We start from the raw sequence: 16760 nt of genomic DNA on the forward strand, positions 1-16760 counted from the left end.
TAATCTAGACCGGGAGATTCTTAATACTCGAGCATTAACTTTGAAAATCATATCTCTCAATAACATTCCGAGTGAAATGATCCTCTCATAAGATGCCGTATTATATTTTCTTATTAGTGACAAATAATTAATTGAGGATATACTATTCAAGAATTATCGCAAACTTACCTTTTAAAATTTAGAGTATGGTACGGAACAATTTTGTAACAAAATATCTTCTTAAAATAGATAGCTCTAATTTGAAGATATATACAGTATATTGCTGTTCCAACTTTGTTGTTTGAATATATTTCTGGGGCAAATTTTACTTTGGAATATGTATGTATATTTTTTTAAACTTCAAAACGACTGCGTAAGCATAATGGTGCAAAATATTGTTCTTAAAAAAGTAGTAACTTTACTTCTCAGAAATACTATTCCTTCTCCATTCGCTACTCCCGAAATGAACGGCACCTTCTGGAAAGTTCCCTGGTTGAGGAGATTTATAGGAGTATCAGGTAGAAACGACATCTCTCCTTCCACTGTTGGCTCCACTGACGGCACGAAGACCATTCTCAGAAGACGTAGTTTGTCCTGTGTGTCAAAACATAAATTAATAGGTACATTAAAAGGCCATTAAGCAGAGGGGTTTTGTCTGTTCGTAAACAGAAATAAACACTCTATGGTCTAATAAAAAATGAAGGTATTTTTGTCGTTCTGGAAGGTAGAGGAAAGTTAAAAAGAAAAACATTATTTGTAAATTTCATTGTAAACTTAAGAATATTAATTATCCACTTCCTGTGTTATTACTGCATAGACTACAGGCCTATAGCTTTTTATAAATGATGTACCGGTATATATTTCGTAGTGAGACAGTAAGTAATGTATCGCTTCGAAAGAGTAATGCACTGCTTTCAGGATCTTACGCACTGTAGAGTATTTAGTTGTACTGCCAGTGTTTGTACAATAATACTCTATCTAGTGCAGCGCTGCGCATGTCACCTGCTGCATGACTACTTACTTCGCACATTGACCGTGGCAGCGTTATCATAGATCCGAGCGAAATCTGTGTTCCTGCAACAAGAATCATCTCTCCAAGTGGAAGCTTTACCTGACGCCAGTATGAGTGGCTCAGCACCGCAGCGCCGCTCGAAGAACCTGACTCAACCGAGGATATGGAGGACTTTCCATTGACACCAGCACGACGTCTTGGCGACGAAACTCCAACATTGTCACCTGGTGGACGTGGACGAAGTATTTCAACTTCTCCATCAACAACAGGGTCCACTTATACGCCGGGGTGTTCTGTCCTTGAACAGTCAATTACAGAAACTACCAACTTGCCATTAAGGCTCTGACACCGTCCACTGGCGACGACCACCACCAGCGTTAAGTTTTACCTCCACCGTGTGCCGATCCAAGCCTGCCTTGGTGATGCACTTGCCTTATTCCTACTTCTCCTTGACTTTCGCTGTCGCCATTAGCGATGACATTACCCGAATGTGACGTGAAACTCATAGTTTATAATTGAAGATGGCGCTCTAGCCATCTGTGTTGATACACAGTCTGTCTCGCTCTCCGAGTGTTAAGTTGGTCTGCTCGTGATACCAATAATGGAGGAATCGAAAATGATGAACAAACTGGGATTTAAAATGTGATTATTGTTCTACGAATTGCTATTATCATGGATTCACTTGTTTCAAGGCTCGGTTCTCTGCTGGGAGTCATTATTTTGATTGATGTAAATATTTCGAGATTCCTGATTGCTGCTTCCAGGTATTCATTCATTCTATTTCATTTTACCTGCCATAGTTACAAGAACGGTTCTATGTGATTGTATTTCGGTAGTCTTTTATCACCTGTCTTCGCAGGCTTTTAGTTAATTAATTTTGCGTGTGTTTTAAATTTTTCTTTCTTTGTTTGTGTGCACACGCGCGAGAACGGAGAGTGGTATTTAACTATCAGTCCGTTTGGGCCTCTGTGTTTGTGGGTTTTGAGATCATGAACTTCTGTTTCGTCATCGTTTGGAATCATGGCTGAGCATTGGTATATTGTGTGATTTGACGCTGCGGGGTTTAATCCATGTTTCTCCACGCGAGGCAATTTGGATGTCCCGGGTAGCGGGTCGACTAATGTTGTGATTGCTACGATTATATTTTGATCAGCCTTGTCTGTTTTTGCGGCGGTCCAGCATCGTATCTGTGATGTTCGAACCATGCTGGTTGTGTGAATATGAAGAGGAGAATGTTGGGATAAACACAAACGCCCAGTCCCCGAGCCAGAAAAGTTCATCAAACGCGATGAAAATCCCCGAACCGGCCGGAAAAATGAACCTGATACCCTCTGAACTGAAAGTCTCCACACTGACCATTCAGCTAAGGAGTCGGACTGCATAAATACGGTGTTATTCACTAAAGTTAACAAACTTTTTTCTACAAGATCAATATCTAATTAATTTAGTTAAGTATAGAAGTAACGTTTATATTAATCATCTACATTATGACAATATAATGCGAAGGCCTATTATTAATTAATAATTAGCTCGGATAAACAATATATTCTTAAAATATCCATAAACTTTGTCTACTTCAATAATGTAATTAACATTGAAAACAATGCACAGTTAGTGTCTGATGTATGACCTACACGTGACCACTTAGCTGAATATTTGTAAACACATTATCGGACGTATCATAATTCCTGTCTGAACAGCAGCCACCACTTACAGGTGTTCTTACTCCACTACTGCAGCCTTTCCGGCCGCCACCCCATATGGAGGGATGTATTCACTGCTCTGTGTGTCTGTGGTTTATGTGTTTTATGTACAGTTGTAAATTGAGAAGAATCCGCAACCCGGCGTGGAGTCGAACCCACCCACACCCCTTTGAACCAAAGACCACTTGGCTGACGATTCGTCCAAGGAGCCGGGATTACTGTGTAATCCTTACTTATTCGAATTCTCATTCATACGGACTTACCTAGATAATTGCAGTCCTTCCGAATGATACCCGTTTATGAAAAGTATGTTATTATTTTAGGGAAATAAGTAATACGATCTCATGCTACTATATGGTTTTCCTTCCTGGCACCCAGCGACAAAAGAAATGTTCAGCGTCGAGCAGAACGTACTAACAGACACATCACCTCCAAACACAGCCAAGTCATTGCCACCAGTGAACTCGTTATGTAAACAAATAAGCGTAGCCTTCTTTAAGAAATACCTGACAGACAACACACACCTCTCTCCTCTCCGACGCCTGCAGCTTAAATACCGCTCTGTTAAGACGGAGCAAGGAGTTACTCTTATTCCAGCCCTCGCCAGAACAACCTCATATTTAAATGGATTTTACGCACGGTCTGCTCGTCTAAGGAACCTTCTACCATCTGAAGTAAAACTGCTTCCTGTTCCTAAATTCCTCCACGCAGTTAAGAAAATCTGTATGTAAATAGAAACCCATGTTATGTATGTTTGTCTGTCCAACCCTTGTCCTGTCTCTTTACAGGGTTAGGTATGAGGTGAGATGAAACTGTCGTTTTTATGACCGAATGCCATTCCTGACGTCAGCCTCATCAGAGGAGTCACTGAGATGAAATGAATGACGTGATATATGATATTGGGAAGGGAAACGGTGAAGCCCTGTGGCTGCACACAGCCTACTCGCATCGAATAGCACCAAGGGGTCTGCTCAAGGCCGACGAACGAATCACCGTCAACGGCTTCATATGCCCTCACTCCATATGAGCATCTTAATCCAGGCTGTTGGCACGCAATCTAGTGACTAGAAATTGTATACCACCACCTCCCCTACCCGGCCGGCCAACATTCTGATGGTGAACAATTTTTCGACCAACGGGACTCAAAACGGCTAACCACGGAGTCAGGCCGTTTAGATTTCAACGCCTTAACGATCACGGCCACCAAGCGGGCACAATGTGATGTACTGTATATAAATTATAATTTCAAGAATGGTGTGCGCAAGTGCAGTTGAATGTGGGCGAATGTGAGAGTGGTAGTGAATGAGTGTGTATACAGCGGTGTGAGTGAGGGTATAAATGACTGGGTTTTCTTACTCTAATACGTATAGCATAAATCAATATAATTATTGTTCTAAGAGTACAGCGTTTCTAGTGTAAACAGGTAAATTTAAAATTGTCCACATAAATGTAAATATTCACTAGAGTTTATGTAAACATACATGTGGAGATGGAGGCACTTCCATGTATGTGGGGCTTTCTCTTTCTCAATCTACCACCCCTAGATTGTACATGTACAATTTAAGGGAAATTAAGTAAATAAATAAATAAATAAATAAATAAATAATAATCTACAACTTTCGGACATCTCTCCCAAAAAGCCAAGAGCTGAAGATGTCAAAATCCCTTTCTAGGAGTGTACCAGCTAGACCACGTTGTCATCAGTGGAAGAAATAGCAAGGAAATAATGAACATCAAGGTATTGAGAGATGGCAATATCGATTCAGACCACTAACTTTCATTCGACTCACGACGTGCAGAGGTAATAAGTACACTAGGTCCAGAGTCGCAAAATTTAATCCAGCCCAGTTGAAAAGACAACAACAACTTTACTAAGGTCCTAAATAATAATCAGAATTAAAAGGATTATCCTAATCTACAGAAAGCACTGATAGATGCATCAACACAAACCATCCTTGCAACCAAGAGGAGTAAACACCAATGGTGGACGCCAGCAAGTGATAAGCCAATAGAGGACAGAAGGCTGGCATGGGTGAAATGGAACTGCAACAAAAGCACGGAAAAATCATACAGTCCTCCTAAAAATCACAAAGAACACGGCCAAATCCATCAGAAATGTTAAGAGGCAATATAACAATAACATCGTAGATCAGGCAGAGAAATACTTTCAAAGGAACAACACCAGTAACCTATACAAAACTCTAAAATCTCATCAAACGCTTACTCAGCCGCAACATTTCACCATCGAGGACCAACCGGAGAACTGAAAATGAACAATGAAGATTGCATTTCAGCCCTTGCAGAATATTTCGATGACCTTTTCAGTACAGAAGAACCTGAGAGAAGAATTCACCTTCAACCCAAGAATGTTATTAACCCTGATTCCTCCTACCAAAGAAGAAATCCAACAGACCATCTCTGAAATGAAATACGACAGAGTTGCAGGCGAAGACGGCATCATTGTAGAATTATGGAAACATGTAGATGAAGAGTCAATTGACAGTATCCACAGGATCATAACTGAAATCTGGACGACGGAAATACTACTAAGGGATGGGACTTCAGCTATCATCCACCTGCTGCACAAGAAAGGAGACAAGTTAGACTCTAACAACTATAGAGGGATCTCTCTCCTATCAGTGACTTACAAAATCTTCTCCATAGCATTGCTTAAAAAGTGGAGGCGCAATTAGACTACTGCATAGGAGAGTACGAAGCTGGATTTAGAAGTCAAAGTCATGCACAGAGCAGATTCTGAACCTCAAAACTATCTTTACGCGCAAAAACATCAGCGCCTCACCCTATGTAGCATTTTCGTTGACTTCCGGAAGGCCTGCGACTCAGTAGACAGGCAGTTCCACCTTGAGACGATAGGTGAACTGGGACAAGATATGAAGACTTTGAATCTTTGAAAGGCTACTCTAACGAACAGCATGCCCGAAGTTAACTTCGGAGGGGTACTATCGAATAGCTTCGAGATCAAAACAGGTGTTAGAAAAGGCGATGGTTTGTCCGCCATCATGTTTAACTGTCTGCTGTAGAAGGTCATTTGGAAATGGACGAATACACCAGCTGACAACACTGGATTAAAAAGAGACAAGTTAATAGTCACTTGCTTACCCTTCGCAGATGACCTCACACTCTTAAAAGGAGGAGATGGTTACAGAATCAGGCACAACAAGGAACTGAACAGTAAACAGAGAGCATTACAACAGGCATGAGGAAGAGAAGACTAATGTTCTATGGTCACATAGTCAGGATAAACAGCCATGGACTCACTTCAAGGATCTTCAACACTGTATCTAGAGGGAAAGAAAGAAATGCCAAATGGACGAAGTTAGTTTGGAAAGACCTATAAAACATAAACATTGATCACACTGACATTTATAACCTAGATGAGTGCAGAAGGTTAATCAAGACATCTGACTCTCTCCAGTCACTAACAGCTAAATCACTGCGTCCAGGAGTAGGAGTCAAGAAAGAAAAGGCATTCATAGCGCTAGAATGAAGGAATACAGGGCTAAGAAAAAGAAACAAACTCATCAGAGTTAAGAACCGCGTGGTCCATTGTAGGCATAAACGAAGAAGAAAAAATATAATAATAATAATAATAATAATAATAATAATAATAATAATAATAATAATAATAATAATAATAATTTTTGTTCCAATAGTTACCCTATCAGGTATTGCTTCTTGAGCTGTAGTCAGGAGTCGCTGGCAGCTTATCGTACGGAGGAAACCAACCAGTTCTTCAGAGGAGTTTCCAGAATAGCCCAGAGCTCTTCCAAGTATGAATGCAGATTCTCTCGGCCTCACTGCAAGCGCCCAAGGGTTGATTGCCGAGCCGCTCTGAGCAATGGCAGCACGGAAGAGACCTAACGAATCAATTGCGGTGAGCTTTAACAAATATCTTGTTCTGTTTCCAGAACAACACTAAAACCCTTATTTACCAATTGATAAAAGTAGTTTTTACAATAATATGACAGCTACATTGATATAGTTAGCAGCCATCTTTAAATTTCATACTTTTGATGACATTTAAACGAATGCCTTGCACCCATTTATTTCAGTAAATATATTCCTATTACTTTTAGCTTTTAACTAGCATGTCCCCGCGGCTTTGCCCGCGTTTCGTAATTCAACCGTTAGATGTTTCTAAACTTTTTATTTAAAAGCAAATTAAAGCATTATATTTATTAACTCAAATTTTTTGACGTAATTTGCATAAAATACATTATTTTATTGTTATTATATTGTTACTTTCAACGCTTAAGATACCGGGTTGATGGATGTACAAATAAAACCATGTAAAAGACCATGCTATATAATGCAAAATATATTGTTTCCTTAGAGCTTAAGGATAAACTATATTAATGTCCTTCCATTTGAAGGTAATATGTATACTGTATTGTGTGTGAACAATCCACATACAGTTGACAATGGCACAAGCACCGTTTTCGAAGATGGAGTCCTAAAACTTTAAGCGATTGTCCTATGTCAACATTTCAGATCTCTGTGTGTCGTAGATTTCACTGGGCTTCGCATACATACACACAAACTTTCGAATATATACGGGCTGATGGCTCGTGTCGCGAGCCGAAAATGGCTTCCTACTCAATGGACTTACAGTCCGAGGAATACTACTTCGCCCGCGGCATGCTCAGTTATGATGGTGGCTTCAATAATATTCGTCATCAGTTTCAGAGCCGTGTTCATCGCAGAGGGAAGGATTCATATTGTTGAGAAGGATAATCGGTGCCACAATCGTCCACCCCAAGACGTTCGAGGGTACTCCGGGTGACTCCAAATTGTTCAAAATCTCTGTCGTGTAGTTGACAGCCTCATCTGTATGACATGTCCTGTCGATAGACTTTTCAATTTATAGGAAACCGGATAATTCTTCTGAGTGTAGCTTGTTGATGACGTTGACAGCTTCATGACATGGTGCAAGAATTGCTCTCAGACACAGACATGCGTCTTAGGTGAAAACCTGTGCCCGCCTATGACAAATATTTTAGATCTTTGTTTGCCGTGGATTTGGCTGCGCATCGTACACATGAACACAGAGAGACAGAGAGACATCATGGATTCAAGGAAAATGGCTTCCTATTCCACGGACTTACAATGGTATCCTGGCTGATATTTGTATTATTCCTTGTTTATTATTATCGTCTATCGGCTGTCGTCTATGTTTCCTCTAAATGTATAAGTGTCCAACCCTTGTCCCCTTTCTTTACGGGGTTTGGGTATGAAGTGAGATGAATCTTCGTAGCGAATTTTTACAACCGGATGACTTTCATGACGTCTACCTAATCAGAGAGTTAATGCGATGAAATGAATGACATTATATATGATAGTAAGAATGAAGAGGATGAAATCCGGCGCCGGCACAAAGCCCACTCCTCTCGAATAGCTCAAGACTTTACGTTCCGATCCGACGGACGAATCATCATCAACAGCGTCATATGCCCTCACACCATATAAGACCAAAAACGGTTTCTTGCGCCCTGGACGTAAAATGGCTCCTTGAATATTGTGTGCTCTACCTATCTTATGTACGTTGCCTAGCGACAGCGCCTCTGTGCATTTAATCTTGGTGACAGCACGTTGGTTTGTCATATCCCAATGCACGTTTTCCGATGGTTTTTCGTTCATAACTCACCAACGAAAGCGAAAATGAAAATTCCGGATTGGAGGTCCATTCGGACCCTTTCCCATCTACCTATGTTCAAAATTTCAGATCTCTGCGTGCTGTAGATTTTGCTGGGCTTCGCGCACAGACACACGGACAGACAGACAAACACTTCCTTTTATTATTATAGATGTTGACGGTCATTTCGTAGTGTTGATAACATTTCGCAACATTTGTCTCAATTTATTGCACTTTTCGAAAGTAAATTACCCTTTCAGGAGGTTCTACAGCATGTGGAAACGGTCAGTCTAGTAAATTCACTACTACGATAGCAATAGGTGATATTATTCCATTTCCAGTGTTGGAGATAGAAAATGTTCCTGGAAACTGTGGTGTATAGGTCGTTGAAATTAGATTATATTTTGCCTTTTCAATGCGAATATTAATGCTATCAGATGGAGTGTGTCTGAATAGTTCATATTATTTTTTGGTGTGTTCAGTGCTGATGTGGAGTATTTCCTTGATTGTGCCGATACTTGAGTGTCTGTGTCCTGTTTATAGTACTAGGTTGGAGGATGTGTATTTTGTGTTTTCTTTCAATGCTCTGGAAAGTTCTGTGAACAGCGCATTGAAGTTTCGTCAGAATGGTCCATTGTAACAGAACCGGGAGGTACACCTCAACGCGGCGCATTCAAAACTAGAGCCTAAATTAACTCCTCTATTGGTGAAACAGTGAAACTGAAACTACACCAACTTGGAACTATAATCAGAAGATGTCACCACCCAAATATTGAGTAATTTTGTTATTGTGCAGTTTCCTAACCTGAGTGAATTTCTACTTGTTTTGTTTGACATTCATCAAGAAGTTTGGACATTCTTCCACAGGTGACACTGCTAAAAACTATGATCAAGCACCCTGGTGCGAAGCGAAAGAACTTATAATTTAAAGAAGTTTTGTATTTCTGGGTTTTTGTAACTGAATGATGTTCATTTATTTTTGGGTTGGCAATATTTCCTTTTTACTTCCGCCAGTTTTGAATCTAGCCAATCCCCAATTTCTGTAATTAATTTTCCACTTATCATAGGCTTCTTGTTCGATTTTGAGTGTTACTTTTGAATTTCACCAATAAAATTAAGAGGTTGTGTCCTGATTCATCTTGAATGATCTGGAACCTTCCCTGAGGGTTTATAAACTGCGGCTTTTCACGTTTCTTGGCCAATTGATCGTCATCTTACTGAATGTGTGTGTCAAAGCAGGAGGCGGGCGGCCTCTTTAATTGGTCAGCAGTACACCTACAAGGTAATGGCCACATAACATCTTTCTTTCTTGCTAACTCCGCAGTTTAACCCGAGGGAAAGTTCCGAATCGTTAACTATGAAACCTACCTTTCTAAAGTGTAAATCTTTTTTCGACTAATGTGAAATTTCATACAATCTTTAACTGTAAATCGTGGATAGAGAGGGAAGTACCCTCTCGAGCTCCCCTTCATCTTGGTTTGAGGTGCCACGTTGTAACCTTTCGTTTTTGCAATGTATTAAAGTGATTTCCATGTGTACTACCTCTGTAGTTTGGGAATACCCCCTGTTTTATCGGCCAAGCGCCCTATAGGTTTTTAAATTTTTGGAGCTCAGTTTTCGCCTCCATTCAAATTGTACTCGGGCCGTTTATTTAACCTGTGTTTTTTCACTAGGGCCCTGTAGGTTTGGTACTAGCTACCTCTGTGTATTAAGATTTATATTTGTAAATAGTGCATTGTAAGGCCAGAGATCATCAGATTTTCATGCAATGTTGCCTTGAGTAGGCTTGAGAAACTGAGAGCCTGTTAGCTCTTTTCAGCTTTTGATAATTTTAAAGAGTGCCTCTTGAAGGCTACATGTTGTGATTTAGGGAGCAAGTGCTCTTGAATTAGGGGATTTCTGCCCCTCATTAAATAATACCTCTTCCTTTCGTAAAATTGTAAAATTAGGGGCTTAAAGCCCAAAGTGTTATGGTTCTGAATCTTGGGTTTTCCCCAATCTTGTTTAATGATTGCTACTTGTACCTGTAATATTGCCCAAAAAATTGTTAAGTTTGAATTTCTGAAAATATAACCTTCAATTTAAGTTTTAATTTAATTTTGATTTTGTAATTAGACCCATTCCAGCCCGCACCTTCTTTAACCTCTTTCTGCTCCACGGGTAACCCCGTAACAGTAATCATTTCAGTTTTTAAAGGATATTATTGAGTTGCAAGAGAAAGGTGTCAAAGTTGACGCTAATGTAATTGATTTTTCTAAATCATTCGATGTGCTATATTACCACATAATAATCTGATCCGAAAGTTGGTAGAAGCAAACGTTAATAAAAGGGTGGTTTTGTGGATCCGATAATTTTTGACAGACCACATGGAAAGAGTAAGAGTTTGAACAAACACTCGGACGAAGTTTCTAAAGCGTCGGAAGTAGTTTAGGGAAACGTTATCAATCAATCAATCAATCAATCAATCAATCAATCAATCAATCAATCAATCAATCAATCAATCAATCAATCAATCAATCAATCAATCAATCAATCAATCAATCAATCAATCAATCAATCAATCAATCAATCAATCAATCAAGTGTGAGTGATTGAGAAGAGCTGACGTGTTTAGTGATCATTTGAATGCAACACAAAATGATGCTCTTGATAAAATACTGCGTGTTCATTGTGGAGCGAATCACGATTTGTGGAATACCTGTGCGGAACTACTTTGCGCAGGAGTTTAAGACAGGAAGTAGTTTGGGAAACCTCCAGCAAAGTCTGCAGTGCAAATCTTAGTGGCAAAATGGAGTGAAATAGGCTCTGTAGCGACTAAAACCGTAATTATCCGAAAAGTGTTCGAAAACAAGAAAGAATTGTACGAGTAAGGGAAAGCCTGGAACGAAGTACGACAAAATCTCAACGCCGTTTATCTGTGCAAGAGGGAATTAAGAGTTCGTCATGTCGAAATATTATCAAAAATGAATTATCTCTACCCTCTAACACACATATAACCAGTTTACGTTGTTTCGGATGATCCTATATATATATATATATATTGCTGGACCTCTATGAGTCTCACGATCAGGTTTGCTTACACTGTCAGAATACCGCATTCGTCCTGCCGTCGTCGGAGGGGTGCCCTATTTCTAGAGAAGTGTTTGAACACATGTTCTCCTAAAAGAAAGACTGTCTAGGGATATATTGTGAGATCATGCAAGTAATCATGTGTTACTCGTAAAGACATGAAATAATCAAACTATTGTTGGTATGTACCACTTCTTCTTACGGATGGAAATCCTGTAGTTGACTACGTTATTTCCCATTGGGTCTAGATGCATAGACAAATAGACAGATAGACAGATTCAATGCATGATAGATAGATAGATAGACAGACAGACGAATGCCTTTATTATCCGTGGCGAAGGTAGGGCTCCTGAAACTCTGTTACACTTAACCACACTCCACACATGTATGACTTGTAGTTTTATCTCGTCTTTATTGATTTGAGCATGTTTCCTTTCAATAGCTTACTTTGTAGAATTATAATACAAGATATCACTCCGAATTTTTTACTTTGTTCTTTATGGAATTCAGCATAGGCATAATATTTCATAACATAGAAAACATGTATTTACTGTGTGTGTTAATACACTTAAGAAAATGGAAATTGCAACACCATGAAGGCATTGGTCTTTGTGTCGATTTTCAAGATATGGAACCATGCCATGTAGGTATGTAAACGAACACAGTTTCAGACCCATTGGATTGTTGCTACAGGTCTCCCCACGTGATTGGTCGCGGAGGAATAAACTCTAGTATACGGACTCTGGTGTAGCGTAGTTGAATTGCAGTCTACGCAGCGAAATGTTCCCCGTCAAACATGCTTCGACGACAGAGAAGAGCACGCTATCAACAACTGTCGCCGTTTGAGAGGGCTCGGATAATTGGGCTGTATGAGGCTGGATTATCGCTAAGGACTGTCGCTGCACGTGTTGGGCGACAGGCATCTACGGTACAACGTGTATGGCAGCAGTGGTCAAATGAAGCTACCCACATTCGTAGACCTGGCACAGGCCCAGCGCGACAGAACCTGGGAGAGAGGATCGCCGCATCATTCGGATGGCTCGCATGGAACCCTAGGCAACAGCAGTGCAAATTCGAGCACCTGTGGCACCCCGCATTACACAACAAAGAGTTGGTAATCGCTTGAGGGCAGCTGGCTTACGAGCCCGTGTCCCTGCAGAAGGTGTTCCATTGACCCCACAACAGCGACGTGTAAGGCTGGCCTGGTGTCGAGAAGGATCGACGTGGGTCGACGAATGGCATAGGGTCGTCTTTAGTGATGAATCGCGCTTCTGTCTTGCCCGCAGTGATCACCGGAATCGTGTGCGCCGACGTACCGACGAGAGGGGCCGCTCAGATCTTATTGTCGAGAGGCACACGGGGCCAACACCAAGCATTATGTCTGGGGAGCTATTGCCTTTAATGTGAAATCACAATTAGTGCACTGTGACTGCTCGACAGTACGTTGATACGGTACTCAATCCAGTGGTTGTCCCTATGATGGCGAACATTGGTAATGGGATGTTTCAACAGGACAATGCCCGGGTTCACACTGCACGCATCTCCAAAGAAGCTCTCCACGACATCACAACCTTAGAATGGCCCGCCAGATCCCCGGACCTCAGTCCTATTGAGCATGTGTGGGACATGATGGGTCGACAACTGGCCAACCCTCCTCGGCCACCTCCTCTGGAACAACTGACCCGTGCAGTGCAGCAAGCATGGGCCACAATTCCTCACGAAGCGATCCTGGGCCTTATTGACTCCATGCCTCGACGAATTCATCAATGTATTGCAGCTCGTGGTGGGCACATCCTGTATTGATTGTTGTCCAAACTTTCGATCAGAGGGATATGAAAGTGTAATCATCGAATCACGACCGAACAATCTTCCTGCATGTTCAATAACAGCAATGTAGCACGACTCCTTCTGGGTGTTGCAATTTCCATTTTCTTCAGTGTAAAACAGCGTTGGTTTTAACAAGAGCAGTAGGTACAGGATTGTGCAAGATACTTGATAAGATGGAAATGATAGATCTACAATTTTGTATTGATTCGCTAAATGTAATGGAGCAGGAGCAAGACGTCTGTCTGTACACGGATCATTTTTTTTTTCCAAATTGGCGTCTCTCAGAAAAGGGAACATTCCAACACAACGACTGTAAGACACAGGATTCTTTCAAAAGCTAGTGAAGGAATCTGGCGGACAGGTTAGGTCCTGTAGCGCTCGAAGAGCATATTTTGGAACACTTTGATGAAAATAGGCCGACATGCATATGTAATATGTCTGTCAAAGTATCCCGCAGAAAGGGTACAGGATTCAATAAGACGACGACCGCATGCTTGAATTTAAGCTGTACGTGGTTATTTTGAGCATCTCCGGCAATGGCGAGTATCTCTACTTTTACATCAAAAGAACTGGAACGATAACTCGAGAATGTGGTTTTAAAATTTTCCTTTATATCGCACTGATACAGATAGGTCTTCTGGGCGAGGATGGGGTTAGAAAGAGCTAGAGTGGGAAGAAAGCGACCGTGCTTTAATTTGCCTGGTGTGAACATGGGAAGTCACGGAAATCCATCTTCAGGGCGGCCGACTAGGGGTTCGAACCCACTATCTCCCAAATTCATGCTCACAGGTACACGACCGTAACCGCGCGACCAACACACTCCATGGAACGTGGTTCAATGGGTTGCATGTATTCGGCTCCGGAGGTGTTAGTTTCGATTTCTGGGAGGGTCAGGGATTTTATCCATGTCTCAATAATACCTTGAACACGAGGACTGGATGTTTGTGTTTGTATTAATTTACACATATAAGACGCTGCCGTGTAGTACAAAGTAGTGGAACACATCCATCCACACAGAGTTGACTTGTAGAAAGGTATCCGGCAGTATATATGGAGAAATGTGCGCAAAGTTGACACTAGAGCTTATTTTTCGTTTGAGATAAATGCATTTGGAAACATGACATAGCACTTACGTAGTAACTGTAACAGAGATACTACATCATCTGTTAATTTTCCCGTCTCCTTGACTAAACGCTCAGCGTACTGGCGTTCGGTTCGGAGCACCTTGGGTTTGATTCCCAGTTAGGGCGGTGATTTTAATCTTAAATTGTTAATTCGCTCGACTCGGCGACTGCGAGTTTTGTTGTCCTCGTCATCTCTGCAACTGGTACACCACTTGCGGCACTGTTCTCTACCCTAATATCACACAGTTTCCAATACATGGCAGATGCCGCCCACCTTAGCCAAAGGGTCTGTCTTTTTAGGCTAGCAATAGCCACATAAAATTGTGCTTATTATTACCATCCACGATCTTGAGAACTTACCTTTTGCCATAGGCGACAAGACTAAGTAGTGAACTGAGGATCCCCCGGCACTGTGGCCAAATATGGTCACCTTATTTGGGTCTCCGCCGAATGCAGCGATGTTCTGCTTGATCCAGCACAAGGCCTGAACCTGGTCCTTCATAGCTGCGTTGCCTGGTACTGCACTGTCCTCCGTACTGAGGAAACCTTGGTAAAATAAATGACAGTTATTGATTAATACAAGTTCAGAGGGCGTGATTAGCTCAGTAGGACCGTGTAAAACGAATGTTGTGTGGGTAGTCGGTTGTATCGAAAAGAACGCCACTACAAAACGAGACATGCTCGTTCTCATGGACTGTTGTAGGGGACGATCGAACAAAAATGACTCAAGGTGTTATTTACAGAAACTCAATGAAGAGAGAAAGTCACAAAATACTAGATCACTGACAAAAATCAAGCATAGGATTTTTTTAAATACGTGTTACGTTTTACTGAGTGATGAACAAGGATTTTACTTTTCTTGGTGGGAATTCTGATATTCTCATGCAAGAAATTAAATTATTATTAATCGTTTTTTCCCCTCATGCGATTGCTTGTTGCCCCCTGGTGAGAAAAGTCGGTGGTGAGGTGGGAGGGGAGGTGTTTGTTTGTTTGATGGTAGAGCCGCGATCCTTTGCAGACGTGATACGACTGACTCAGGTTGTTAATTGAGATAGGCGGTGTGTGGTAGACCTGACCAGTCATCTATTAAGGTAATGACCACGCCCTATGCTGCTGAAATAATCAATGTATATTTATGTGCAACGTATGTGAGATAAGCTAATTTCAGATGTTATAATGTAGAAAATTTCAGCTGGATATTACGACGTGCAGCGGTGCGTCTTCACTCGGAGTCCTTCTGTCGTTTCAGTGCTTCATAGGTAGCGAGGGTGGATTTTTCTGTTTGACCTGGTAATGGTCGGGTGGGGTGGAATACTGTGCGTTGGCTGGGTTTTCTGGGTCTCGGCTACTCGATCTACAGAGGTGACCCTAAATTTGGTCGTTAGGGATTTGTTATGACGTTGAGGAGGAACAATTATTGTAAAGATAGCGAGGGGATGGTTACCTAATAATACTTCCCGTTCAAATAATAAGCACCATTGTCACCACTAAAATGGGCGATTCTTTGATTGGCTTTCCTAATCGCTTCACCACTAGTACTTTAAAAAATAGTGCAGTACATTATTGATGCGTTTCGTAATATCATCCTTGTTTATTGTATCTTTACAAACTTCGCGAAAGCCTTCAATAGATAATCAGGATGTGTTAATTTTAAAACTCCCTGGTCTGGCATCTGAACTGATATTAAACTTGCTTGCATCATACCTGAACGGTAGACGAAAATACATTTTTATAATGCATACTTGAAGGGAAAGTGCTGGGAAAGAAAGACAGAGGAAGACGTAGGATGAAGTATTTGGACGACATCAAGAAGAGGTTAGGTTGTGTCAATTACATGGAACTGAAACGAACAGCCAATGAAAGAAAAGAGTGATTGGATCGACAAGGCATTAGCCTTTAGAGTATTGATTGAATCAGTATGAATCCACTGAATTCATAGCGAACTCCGGTGATCCACATGATCGCACTTAGGCCACTTATTGTTTATGATTTTATCAATGATTTACCACAAAGAATAAAGGCGGTAGAGGTGGGATCCCTCGCTAAGTCCGAGGGAAAAACCGAACCTGGAGGGTAAACAGATGATGATGATTATAGTATTTATATTGGCGTCCGCCTCTGTGGTGTAGTGGTTAGCGTGATTAGCTGCCACCCCCGCAGGCCCGGGTTCGATTCCCGGCTCTGCCACTAAATTTGAAAAGTGGTACGAGGGCTGGAACGGGGTCCAGTCAGCCTCGTGAGGTCAACTGAGTAGAGGTGGGTTCGATTCCCACCTCAGCCATCCTGGATGTGGTTTTCCGTGGTTTCCCACTTCTCCTCCAGGCGAATGCCGGGATGGTACCTAACTTAAGACCACGGCCGCTTCCTTCCCTCTTCCTTGCCTATCCCTTCCA

General features: G+C 41.4%; 1 protein-coding gene across 1 annotated transcript in view; it reads right to left on the bottom strand.

Moving 5' to 3' along the window:
- LOC136877328 (juvenile hormone esterase) overlaps positions 1 to 16760 on the bottom strand; it is a 52423-nt gene that overhangs the window by 2046 nt on the left and 33617 nt on the right. The window contains exons 4-6 of the mRNA XM_067151272.2: positions 14728 to 14913; positions 6373 to 6572; positions 402 to 573 (exon numbers count right to left, since the gene is read on the bottom strand). Coding sequence (XP_067007373.2) covers positions 402 to 573; positions 6373 to 6572; positions 14728 to 14913 — 558 coding nt within the window. The remainder of the gene's footprint in view (positions 1 to 401; positions 574 to 6372; positions 6573 to 14727; positions 14914 to 16760) is intronic.

This window comes from Anabrus simplex, chromosome 7 (assembly GCF_040414725.1).
Source record: "Anabrus simplex isolate iqAnaSimp1 chromosome 7, ASM4041472v1, whole genome shotgun sequence".
NCBI lineage: Eukaryota > Metazoa > Arthropoda > Insecta > Orthoptera > Tettigoniidae > Anabrus > Anabrus simplex.